Raw genomic sequence first — 13739 nt, 5'->3', positions numbered from 1 at the left:
GAGGTGTTCCAAACTTCCATTTCAGACTTGTACGCTCATTTGATTAAAGGTCAGTACATCACACCAAGATCAATGAAAATACCACCAAACCCTTCTGCTCATATCTATGATCAAGGTAGTGTTTGCGATTTCCACTTGGGGGTATTTGGGCATTCTACGAGCAATTGTAGGCAACTGTTAAAGGAAATAGAGATGCTTGTTGAAAAGGGAGTCTTGACATAAGAAATGATCAAAAAATGGGGGGTAAATAAGGATGAAAATCCTGGACCAGTTACACACCCAATATTCAAGGAATGATGAGGCATGATAAATAAATAAGTGGAAGTTGTTATCTACCAGTGTAGTACCTTTCTATTTTCAGCATCCTGTTTGAACTTGTTTTTTGTTCCTTTCTCCGCCTTTTGTGTAATAAATAATTTTGTGTTGCTTTTAAGGTTATGAGCATTGAGTCAATTTTACAATATTGCAGTTCTTTGAATATCAACTAGATTAAAAAAACTCTTTAAATGATTAGAGTTATAATCTCTGACAAAATATCAAGATTGAAAACCAGAGAAAAATGACCCTTGACCTTACCTCTGAAGAAATATACCCAAACACTACCCTTTCCACAAAAATGAGAGAGCTTTCTCCAATGAAAGGAATTATAAAAAGGCTTGGTATTTATATATAAAGGTGTACAATGTGGGGCATCTTGTGTAACATTGCAAAGTTGACTAGATTGATTTTCTATTGATGAAGTTCGACGATGAAACTTTGACAAATCTAGTCTAAAGTCATTTGGTAATGAGATTTTCTGAACTCCACCAGACACTTAAGCTATAACAAGTTCTTATAAAAAATCATATATTCAAAACATGATCTTGATCGGATATTTGGCAGTTCGATGTTTGCTCCACTGTGATTGTCAAGTCAAAGACATTGTTATGAGTTGAACACTTTAGTTAGTCCAATGAAAAAAAAGTCATATATTCAAAGCATGACCTTGATCGGGTATTTGGCAGTTCGGCGTTTGCTCCACTGTGATTGTCAAGTCAAAGATATTGTGATGAGTTGAACTGTTTAATTAGTCTAATGAAAAAAAAGTCATATATTCAAAGCATGACCTTGATCGGATATTTGGCAGTTCGGTGTTTACTCCACTGTGATTGTCAAGTCAAAGACATTATGATGAGTTGAACTGTTTAATTAGTCCAATGAAGGCTAATGTCAATAAAGCTGAATTCATCTAGTCAAAATGGAAAAAGAAGACCGGTTATAGTCTATTTCACACACGTACACACAGAAATCTGGTTATTAGATCGATGCTTTCACATTGCTTTATCAAGGATTTTAGAGAATTGAAATGAAAGTATTGTAGAAGGTCTAGTAATCGTTATGCTAGATTGTGTCGTTTTGTACATATCCGGTTAAAATACCAAGTCCTTAAAGCGAGGTATGTGATAATGTTCACAAAGAGAGAGAGGAGTGACATCTTAAATAGATGTAACCATAGAAAATATGAAAGCCATTCTAAAACTAACCCATAAATATTGATACTTGTCAAAGAGCTATAATTCTCAAACATTAAAGAATTGTTGATTCTTTTGATATTCTTTGAATTCATGCTTATGATTTGATTCTATTGTGAACCTGTGATAGGAAACATTTTACAAAATTCTTTCATTCTTTGATAAAGAAAGGAGAAAAACTTTTTCAAACAGGACAGTCTCAAATGAGGAAAGTCCTTGAAGCAAGTTGTTGCCTATTCTACCTCTATTGAAGAAAAAGAATGAACGAGGCCAGAATGATGAAGCATTTCACTTTCTTGAAAGTAAGTGGTCCAAGAAACCAGAAAGTTTGGAGAATTGAACTTATGACGCTCTCCTGTGACATTATTAGCAATTCATCAAGAAAGATTATCAATTATCTCCTGCTGATGGCGATAAGCATCATCAGACAAATTATTTTCCCCAGCCATTAATCCATGTCTCTTAGTAGATCCTCCAATCACAGAGCCATAAGTCCCATTAGGTGTATTATGGGAAATGAACAAGTCAACACCTTACAAAGTGAAGGTAGAATTCAAATCACATCAAGACACGCAAACATCTGAAGAATAGATGGAAGCAACATGTTACCCAATCAACAAGTTATTTCAAAAAATGAGAAAATGATTTCCAAAGTGTCTCATTTAATCTTTTCTAAAAATGAAATTGTTGAATAGTAAGAAAATGATTTCCCAAAGTCTTACTTAGTAAACTATTTCCCACATCTGTAAGACCTACAATGCATGATGATTTCAAAACCTTTGGGTCATCTGTAAGCCCTTCAGTTTATGATGTTTTCAAAACCTTTGGGTCATCTATAAGCCCTTCAGTGCATGATGTTTTCAAAACCTTCGGGCCATCTGTAAGCCCTTCAGTGCATGATGTTTTCAAAACCTTCGGGTCATCTGTAAGCCCTTCAGTGCATGATGTTTTCAAAACCTTCGGGTCATCTGTAAGCCCTTCAGTGCATGATGTTTTCAAAACCTTCGGGTCATCTATAAGCCCTTCAGTGCATGATGTTTTCAAAACCTTCGGATCATCTGTAAGCCCTTCAGTGCATAATGTTTTCAAAAAGCCTTCGGGAGCTTTTTGATATTTTCAAAACCTTCAGGTCATCTGTAAGCCCTTCAGTGCATGATATTTTTAAAGCCTTCGGATCATCTGTAAGCCCCTCAGTACATGATTTTTCAAATCCTCCGGGTCATCTGTAAGACCTACAGTGCAAGATGATAAGAACTTCGGGCCATTCATAAGACCTCTGGGTAGAATGTTTTCAGCATTTCCATCCTACTCAAAAGAAGCCAAATGAAAAAGTTATTATTTTTTTCGTCTTTGCTCTATTCTTGTCAACATAAGAATGAGCAAAGAGGGGCAGCTGTAAACACTAATTTTTTTCATTTTTATTTTAAAATGATTATTATTATTAAATATTATTATTATTATTATTATTATTATTAAATAAATAATTACAAGCCCAAGAGGAGGCCAACTCTGGCCTATTTTTCAAAACCCGGATGGTCCAATAAGACCCAAACCCTAATACATATAGGGTTTTTAAACCCTATCTCAACTAGCACCGCCGCCGTTACCGATGTTTCCACTGCCAGGTGACCCAACCAAATGCTGCTGACACCTTCACTGCCATACCACCTCGCCGCCGAAGCTTCCAGAAAGCCAGATGGCCGCCCACGTCGAGACTCTATTATGAGTCACCACATAGTTTGGTGACTCACCAAACTTCACTTATGGGACCGGTCTGAAGAAGACACCGGTGAGGCTATAAAAGCCATCGAATCCTGCAAAGCAAATAAAGGAGGGAGATCGACAGTAACAAGGAGAAGAAGGACAACAACAAGCACCCACATTAACACCAAACAAAATACGAAGAGGAAACGAAATAACCAGAAAAGGATAAGAGAGATGGAAACTTATTCTGTCAGCGGAGTTCTTCAAAGGTCGCCGGAAAACCGAAATATAAGAGGTAAAAATCCTAGATCTAGATAATTCTAAGGGTTTTTAAGAGAAATAGAGATCGTATTCGGCTTTAGAAAATGGAGATCTACGATCTGGGCATTTTTGTAAAATCCGGCCATCGTACACGGTGGCCGACGACGGAGAGCGGTGCCGAATTACGGCGACCAGCGTTGGGTGAATTCCCTCCGGTGAGGGAATTCCAGAAACAAACGAGAGCTTCTCTCTCTAATGAGAGAGAAACAAAATAGAAAATGAAGAGTAAATGGCCAAAATGGCCGGTTTTAAGGGTATTTAAATCCCTCCCCAAACGACGTCGTTTTAGGGAGGGATCCCTGCGTAATTTTTAGCATGGTCAAAACCTTTTCGCAGCCATTCGAAGTTTGTAAACTTTTATTTTAGCCACTGAAATCAATTTTTATACGTTTTAATTCTATCTTTTAATTTAATTTTATTATATTTTAGTCATTACCAAATTATATTTATATTTAAGATAAAATAACCTATTTAGCCCCTATTAATTTAAATAATTGTATTTATATCCCTAATTAAGTATGGTTAACTATTAGTAATTATAATTTATAATAATTTGAATTATGTCCATTAATTTTAATGTTTTATATTTTATTCCTGTTTTTTTAATTTTATTTATTTTAGTCACTATTTAGTTACACTTTAAATTACTTTTTTATTATTATCTTTTTTAATTTCAATATATATTTAAATTATTACTTTAATTATTATTATTATTTTCATATTAGTCATATAAATATATATGTATATATTTGTTTAAATAATAATATTTATTTATTTTTAATATTAAAGAAATAGGTTGTCTTAAAGCAACTAGAAGTCATTTTATGATATTTTTAAATAAATAAATGTCATATTTACAAAACCCTAAAAATATATATATACATATATATATATTTAATATTTTTCCTTAGAAATATCAGAATAAATTTGAAATAACACGATTGTAAATTAAATTCATATTTGAATTCTTAAATTCTATTATTAGAGACGATTTATAATATACAATGACCAATTTTTGGCATTGTGGGGTGCTGATATTTCTCCAAACGTAATCGACCACGAATCCCTTTTTATTATTAAAAAGAACGAATTTTTTGGTTAAACGCAGACCAGTTTATCTTTTAACTGATGTTTTCTTAAAAACTCTTTTAAAAGATGATTTTTAGGTATTCGACCTACCTGACCCAAAAGGCCGATGGCAACTCCCAAAACATTTCAAAAACCATTTATCCACATTATTTTTCCCGTCAAGTACAATTTCGTACCCGGGCGAAAACCAGTTACGACAGTATTGCAGTAAATTTTGATTATAGCCAAGGAGAGTTGAATTCATTCATTAGTTGAATCTGCTATAAGAAGGTGTTGTTGAATCTCCTATATTTCATTTTAGTTTTGCATCTGTGAACTTTAGAAGTAACTACTGAACAATCGTTTTTGGGCATGTAATTGTTCTTTCTTTTGTCGAAATAGTCTTCCTTTTGTCTAATAGATATTAAATTGTGAACCAAAGTGGTAGATTTTGCATGTAAGAGTTCATAGAAAGTGCCGGCTAGATTATTTAGTCAAGGATTTTGATGGCTGTATCATGAAAGTTCCGGTCACCTTTTAGTGGTTAACTTTATCTAGAATGTTTCAGATGGTCTGTGCAGACACGATTACTTTTAGTTTTGCACCTATCCATTGATGGTTTATATGTTGTTTTAGAATTTTTCTTAGTTATCGAATCTTTTTCTTTTGGCATCTCATTAATTATGTCGAAATTTAACAGGAAGAAATATGGCTCCACCTACAAGAATAGGGCTTGCTGGGTTGGCTGTTATGGGTCAAAATCTAGCGATTAACATCGCTGAGAAAGGCTTCCCCATTTCTGTTTATAACAGAACTACCTCGAAAATCGATGAGACTGTCAAAAGAGCTAAAACAGGAAGGAGATCTTCCTGTATATGGTTTCCATGATCCTGAATCTTTCATTCAGTTGATCCAGAAGCCTCGAGTGGTGATCATGCTTGTTAAGGCTGGTGCCCCTGTTGATCAAACAATTAAAACTCTTTCTGCGTACATGGAGAAAGGTGATTGTATCATCGATGGCGGCAACGAGTGGTATGAAAACACTGAGAGACGAGAGAAAGAGATGTCGGGACTGGGTTTATTGTACCTTGGGATGGGAGTCTCGGGTGGTGAAGAAGGTGCACGGAATGGTCCCTCTTTAATGCCTGGAGGATCCTTTGAGGCTTACAAATACATTGAAGAAGTTCTTCTTAAGGTTGCAGCTCAAGTTCCGGATAGTGGTCCATGTGTGACATACATCGGCAAAGGAGGATCCGGTAATTTTGTCAAGATGGTTCATAACGGAATTGAATATGGAGATATGCAGCTGATATCGGAGGCTTATGACGTGCTGAAATCTGTTGGAAAATTATTTAATGAAGAACTATATAGTGTTTTCCGGGAATGGAACAAAGGGGAGCTTTTGAGCTTCTTGATTGAAATCACTGCTGATATATTTGGAATTAAGGATGACAAGGGTGATGGTTATTTAGCCGATAAGGTTTTGGATAAAAACCGGGATGAAAGGTACCGGTAAATGGACTGTACAGCAAGCTGCTGATTTGTCCGTTGCGGCTCCAACGATTGCAGCTTCTTTGGATTCAAGGTTCCTTAGTGGGTGATAGAGAAGCGGTGGCGAATTGATGAACGTTGCTATTGTTGAAGAATCAAACCTAGAAAAACTCTAGACTCGATGAAGAACAATATGGATGAATGGGGAAGGTGACGGCAATAGCTAGGGTTCTTTAGGATTTCTTTTTTGTGCTGGAAACAAGATTAAAACAAGATAAATAAAAGATAAAGGAATTGAAAATAAAAATAAAATAACCAAGAAATCAAAAGATCTCCCTTATGAAAGTAAACGGTAAAGATGATTGATGGCGTGGATGGATATGTGGAAAATCTATGGATAATGTCCTATCGAGCCCTCCTAGTCGCAATGAAAAGGTAAACATGATAATATGGCTCTAACCAATCCTCCTAGTCGCAATGAAAAGGCAAATTGGAGTGTGAAAATTAATCTCCCTCACAAGAACTTGAAAGAACTCCAGGAGAAGAAGCTTCGAAGGCACAAGGCAATCAACACTTGCAAAAACAAACTCTCGTTGTATTATTAATCAAAGAAATCTTAATTACAAAGTTGAATGAAGCCTTCTTTATATAGGGGCTGAGTTCTAAAGGTCTTAAATAACTAATGAATAAAATAATAATAAACTAAACATGTCTTAACTCTAATTCCTAATAAAATAATAATAACTAAAAATAATATTTTAACCCAACTTAATTCCTAATAAAATAATAAATCTACTATTAAAATATAATACATCATCCTATATTAAATTATATTACAAATAATCAATAAAAATATTGAAAATTCGTAATATTTATAAAATATTGTATTAATCTCGTATAGGATTTTCTGTATGCACCATCTTCAGTAAAATGACCATATCTTGAGTTCCCGATATCGGATTTATGCGATCCAAGAAACGTTGGAAAGATAAGAGATAGACGGTCGTATCTCCGGAAGACATCTTGACCAAATAAGATCAGGATCCTATTCAAAAATCGTCGCAAGTCTGCTTCTGTTCTGATCTTCTTTTACAATGCTTGGATTAGTGGATCATTTGGAGGAATTATTACTTCTTCCTTTGATATGAGCCTTGTGATGCATGTCTCAGTGGGTTGAAGGAGGAAAGAGTTGAAGCTTCCAAAGTCTTCAAATCAGGAGGATTTGGCGATATATTGACCGACCAAGGCGTGGACAAGGCGAAGTTAATCGATGATGTAAGGCAAGCACTTTATGCATCCAAGATTTGGAGTTATGCTCCGGGCATGAATCTCATTCGGGCAAAAAGCATCGAGAAAGGTTGGGACTTGAAGTTGGGGGAATTGGCTAGGATATGGAAGGGAGGCTGCATTATCCGAGCTATTTTCCTCGACAGAATCAAGAAGGCTTATGATAGAAATCCCGAACTTGCGAACCTTCTTGTTGATCCCGAGTTTGCAAAGGAAATCATCGACAGGCAATCCGCTTGGAGAAGAGTTGTTTGTCTTGCTATCAACTCAGGTATTAGCACTCCAGGCATGTCAGCCAGTCTGGCTTATTTTGACACTTACAGAAGGGAAAGAGTACTGGCTAATTTGGTTCAAGCTCAACGAGACTATTTTGGTGCCCATACTTATGAAAGGGTCGATATGGACGGATCTTTCCACACTGAATGGTTCAAAATTGCCAAAAGGCTAAAAGATTAAGGTTACTCTACCGGTACTTCGGAACTTGCAATAAGTGTAATAACATCTGCTCTGAACTCTATGCTACACAGAGCTACAACTATGGTTATTTCTTTAAATTTTATCTTAATTTCACGCTGCGAATTCAGACTGTCTGAAAGGTTATTGTGTTAGATGTGGTACTAATTTTTATGCTGTTTCCTGATTTTAATACAAATCAAGCCAATGGCTGCATTTTTTTTCTTCACTTAAATGCGATATTTACCCGATGAGGGTCACTGGAAGAGAAGGTTAACTTCTTTTATCATATGGTATGCATTGCATTGTTTCATTCTTGAACTCTAGAACCATCAAATTCCTTTTAAAACTCATGAAACTCAAAATTTTTCATATTAAATTATCATTGTGGTGGAATGTGCATAATTATGCGTCTGCTATACACTGAAAATGGATTTCTGCACAGTAAGAGAAACTGGTTGAGCTAAATCACAACCATTATCATTGTGGTGGAATGTGCATGACTCTCTGTTGACTGCAGATTTTTGCTGTTTCCAGATCCTTGTCTAAATAGTATATATGTTTTACATGAATAATTCTATGCTTAACAGCTACAATGTAAAGATCTTACATGAATAATTCTATTCTCTCCGTGTTCGATTTAGCTACAATTAAGGAAAGCAACATCAGATTGTTGAGTTTGCGTAGATTAGTGACGAATCTGTTAACCCGTTTGTTCAGTTTCTGCAATATATTAGCAGTGTAATTTGTGAGTATGTAATCATCCAAATCATTACAAACAAGTACTCTTCATTTTTTCATATTGAAGACGAACAAAAAAGTGAAAGCCTTTTGGGTTCATTTCTCATATGACAATAAGATAGAAGTTTATATTTTCATATTAGATGAACATTCTGTGTTTTCAGTTTCATTTAACCTTGACTTTATTGCCTTGCTGTTGCACATTGCACTTGCACTTGCATTTCTTGGTATAGTATAAGTTAGAAATGGTTTGTCATTAAAAATGTCTTCTTTGTCCCTCTTTCCAGCACGTCATCCTCTTTCTGTTTTATGGCTTTGCACATACAGACACATGAATTCACATCTTTACTCTAAAATTTGCAGCCATTACCCCACGACTGATCCGATTACCGGAGTCGCAATGCAATGTTTCGGTTCATTATCGAAATGCTTGAAATGCTAAGGATCTCGTAATCTCGTAATCTCGTTTGTGCAATGGCGTCAAAGATATAACATTTGCTTTAGGAATCATAAACACATTGCAAAACAACATCGTCTCGGTACTGAAACAAAGAAAGCAATAGATTGTGATCATACATACATGTTCTTGAAAAGTACATTACCAGGCGAAAGCAACAAATTTTTTTTTTCCCAAGAAAGCAACAGATTGTGATCATACATGAATAGTTAGAAAATTGACCTCTGCCTAGTTGCCGATCCAATTAAACTATATGCCATGTGTTTTCAGACTTGTATTTATGCACAACCCTTCTCTTTGAATTTTTTTTTGTTGCACTCGCCTTGATTAATCTAGATCGATTTAGATTGTACATATAATTGTGGTGGATGAATCTCCTAACAAGAATTTTCTACATAAGGACTCAAATTCGAAATTTATTTAAGTGATATTAAATTACTTACTACTTGAACTAAACTCATTGATATCTCTTTAAAAGCTCAATATGCAATATAATATCTATTGCAATCGTTTATGAAAAATTGCTCCACCATTTATTATGTTTGATTTGTTCGTTACTTTCAAAGTGCATATTTTTTAATCTTTGAGAAATGAGTCAATTTTTGTCAAAAAATAGTCTCATCAATCATTTAAGTATTAGTGAATACGTATAGAATTATCTTCTGTAAAAAAATTTGGAAATCTCTTAAAGAATTAAATTTTAAAATTTATATTAAAAAAATATAATTTAGGAATCTTACTTATTAAGAAGATTAAGATATCTTACAACGTTTAAAGATTGATACTTTATACCAACAATTAGTTGGTATTGTGGGACGAGGCACTAGTTGCTCGAGATATTGTAACATATAAGTATATACTATAGTAGGCCTGGGCCGAAGGAAAATGATGGTATGACCGATTGCAAGAGTGTGTTTTTGGGCAGTCATATTGTCTTGTCTTTGAGGAAGGAGACGAGATCAGCCTTAGACAACCGGACAAAACACTTGGCTTCGGTCGGAACTGGACCAATTTTTCTTTCAATAAAAGAAACACATGGTTTCCGATTATAGAGTTGAGTTTCCAATTAAAAGATACAAGATGATTTTCTAATTATAAAATGTTATTTTATTGAGTTTCACAATTATTAGAAGTTACAAAATAAGAACTCAACTATTTATATGTTATAAATTTGTCATTTTTCGTTAAAAAATAACGGCCATCTTAGCTAGACATTAACATGGTCACTGGAATATGATAAAATCTGATCTCAGAATTATTTGAGTTGTATTTTGTGGACCAAATTTATGTTTATATTATGTCATCGAGCCATTGCTTAAAATATTATGTCGTCGAGTCAGTGTTTGCTTAAAATATGATTTTATCATATCTCAGTCATCAAGTCAACGTTCAACTCAAACGGCCGTCAATTTTTTAATTCTAAAAGGATGAGTTTGAAACATACGAATAGTCAGATGGTCATTTTGTAACTTTTAATGATTAAAGAATTTAACAAAGCATCATCTCATAATAGATCATGTTGTAACTTTTAGTAATCAGAGAATTCAACAGAGCAACACCTATAGTGCGAGGACCATTTGTGAATTTCACCCATATACTTAATACGTACACAAGAAATTAGAAGCAAAACAAACTAGTTAGGCAACATAGTAGGGTTTTGTCTGACTTTTACTTTCTCATTGTCCGAAAGCTGCAATGTAAATTGGAGTTTCTCACCCTTAAAACTGAAGAAAAATAAGGAGAAAACAAATGGGGTTTGATCAAGTAGAGCTCTCTGAAACTGACATTGCACGCGTTTTACGCTTTGCTTCTTCCATGTACACGTGTATAAACCCCAGACTATAAGTAATATCATTTAAAAACACTAAAAATAATATGACTTTTCTTTAATTAAATAGAGGGTGATAGCTTGTGGGGTTGGTCCCTTCTTTTATATATGAATGTGGAAACTTGTATTTGTGCCTTGTTATTCACCAAAAACTTTGAACTGTGTGTCTTTCTGTGTATCTGTTCTTTCCTTATAATCTGTTTGTTCTTCTCTTCTTCTCTTCAGGGGTAAATTTGAATAAAATTCATAATTTATTGGGAAATTGTTGAAAAAATAAGATGGGAAGGCAGCCATGTTGTGACAAAGTTGGGTTGAAGAAAGGTCCATGGACTGCAGAGGAAGATCAGAAGCTTAATAACTTCATCCTCACCAATGGCCAATGCTGCTGGAGAGCTCTTCCCAAGCTTGCAGGTTAATAATTTTTTAAACTCGTTAGTTGATTAACGGTCGATCGAAAATCGAATTCAGGCATTGGAATTTGCAGGATTGTTGAGGTGCGGGAAAAGTTGCAGACTGAGATGGACAAATTATCTTAGACCAGACCTGAAAAGAGGACATTTATCTGAATATGAAGAGCAAATTGTCATTGATCTCCATGCTCAACTTGGCAACAGGTTTGTTCATTTCCCATTTTTTTTATCCATCTTTACCTAATTATAAGCTATTTAAATAATGGTATACGATCGAAATAACAGTTGGTATATAGCGGTAAAAGTATTCTCTGGAACAGTTAATATTGTACAACCGTGACACCTACAATGATCACTGATTATTATCATAATCATATAAAACACAACGCAATCTTAATTTAAGTTCATTTAGTCATATTAAACCCAACGCAACCATAATTTAAATTCATGCTAATTATTTTACTATTGAAACCGAATTTTTTTTTACCATATTTATTTGATTTTATTTTTTTACAGATGGTCTAAGATTGCATCTCATCTTCCTGGAAGAACTGATAATGAGATAAAGAACCATTGGAATACACACATAAAGAAGAAACTAAAGAAAATGGGCATTGACCCTCTCACACACAAGCCACTACAACATCAATCCCGTCAGGACAAAACTCCCAATGACCTGCCTGAAACATCTTTACAATCCACAATAACCGAAGCAAAGGAGGAAGAAAAGAACATGAAAAGCGCATTTCTCGACGGTCCGACGATGACGGTACTCGACTATACCGATGGGGTTCCGTTGATCGAACCACATGAGATTTTGGTCCCTGTTGCTTGTTCTGAACCATCTTCAACCTCTTCTTCCTGTGTTTCTTCCAAGTTTCTTGAAGAACTGCAGTTGCCTGATTTTGATTGGCCGACTGATTGCAACACTGGTAATGACAATGACGAGAACTTCGGCCTGTGGAATGATGATTTCAGAGACTGGGGGGACTTGCTATGTGATAGACCAAAGCTGGGTGTTGATGATGATGGTCCATTATATTCTTGGACATTTATATGATTTGCATTTGTTTTGAATCTGAGTTTTGTTTGTAGATTTTGATAATCGGATGTTATGGTATTAGAGAAAGGAAAATAAGTTATCGAGAAAAAGTGAGAAAATTTTCATTACAGGTTTTTGGTTGCTTTCCTATTTTCTAGTCCTTTCCCCCCCGGAAAAGAATAAAACTCTTTTTCTTTTTGCTTTTGTAAATGATGTTGAAAACGGGAATTCAATGTCTTGCAAGTATAATTTGATTTTTCTTTAATCGGAGGAGGGAATCGGATATAAACCTTAATATTTTTTTAATAATATTTTTCGCCTAAAGTATACAAATGATCCCTAACTATAGTGTATTACTTTATTAAGTCTCTTAGTTATTAAAAGTTATAAAATGATCCTTTAACCATAGAGTGTTGCTTTGTTGAGTCCATCGGTTATTAAAAGTTACAGATAGTCAATAGACTATTTATTATGTTTCAAACTTATCATTTTTTGTTAAAAATTTGATAGTATTATGAGATGAACGTTAATTTGTTGACTGTGATATAATAAAATCTGATCTTGTAATCTCAAACGACTATCATTTCACAATCATCATGTTAACATCCAACTTAGACTATCATCAATCTTTTAACGAAAAAAGACAAGTTTGAAACATAATAAATAATTAGGTGATCATTTTTATAACTTTTAATAATCAACAGACTTAATAAAGCAATATTCTATAGTTGGTAGACCATTTTGTAATTTTAATAGTTGAAGAACTTAATAAAACAATATTTTATGGTCAGAAGATCATTAGTATTCTTTACTTTTTTTTATTAGATAGAGGAGTGTTATATTTATTAATTATAGTATAAAGTAATGTTCAAAGGTTTAATATTTTCAAGTGATGCAAGTAGCGCTGAACATGAGATAGATAAATTATAAGCTATTCAAATTTAATTTAATTAAAGTTTGATGAACATTTAATTCAAATGGGTTTGATACTAACTCGAGTTTTAATAAGTTGAAATGAGTTACTTGATATCTAATTCGAAAAGTTCGTGAATAAGTTAAAAACGATTTATATTTTATTTTTTAAATTAAATTATTAATAATATTAGTATTTATATGTTTGTTGTTTTTTAAATATAACAAAAAATTTTCATGTACTTAAGGTTTATGTTCGAGCTTGAATTCAAATTTGAGTTTCATTCAAGCTAAGTCTGATAATGTTTTGAGTTCAAGTTTTTTTAGCTCATGTCGAATTTCAATTTTTTATTTCGAGATCAAGTCTAGTTGCTTTAGGCTCGCAAATTTTTGAGTTGAGTCGAATTTAACTTTAAACTTTTTGAGTCTAGCTCTACTTTTATCATTTTCGTCCATAGATGCAACAAATCAGTATGTTCGAGTTTAATCAGGTCTCGAATTTATGATTTTAGAA

General features: G+C 33.9%; 1 protein-coding gene and 1 pseudogene across 1 annotated transcript; both read left to right on the top strand.

Annotated features, from left to right (window-relative positions):
• The first annotated feature begins 5215 nt into the window (after positions 1 to 5215).
• Positions 5216 to 8083, top strand: LOC120129564 (annotated as a pseudogene).
• A 3009-nt stretch (positions 8084 to 11092) lies between these two features.
• LOC120129681 (transcription factor MYB20-like) lies at positions 11093 to 12331 on the top strand. Its single transcript, XM_039147130.1, has 3 exons — positions 11093 to 11272; positions 11346 to 11475; positions 11788 to 12331. Exons 1-3 carry the CDS (start codon positions 11140 to 11142, stop codon positions 12329 to 12331), a joined length of 807 nt encoding a protein of 268 aa, XP_039003061.1. The 5' UTR covers positions 11093 to 11139.
• The last annotated feature ends 1408 nt before the right edge of the window (positions 12332 to 13739 follow it).

The sequence above is a fragment of the Hibiscus syriacus genome, unplaced genomic scaffold (assembly GCF_006381635.1).
Source record: "Hibiscus syriacus cultivar Baekdansim isolate YM2019G1 unplaced genomic scaffold, ASM638163v2 tig00110503_pilon, whole genome shotgun sequence".
Lineage (NCBI taxonomy): Eukaryota > Viridiplantae > Streptophyta > Magnoliopsida > Malvales > Malvaceae > Hibiscus > Hibiscus syriacus.
Note: the sequence above shows the minus strand (reverse complement) of the source record. Positions and strands in the feature narration are given on the sequence as shown.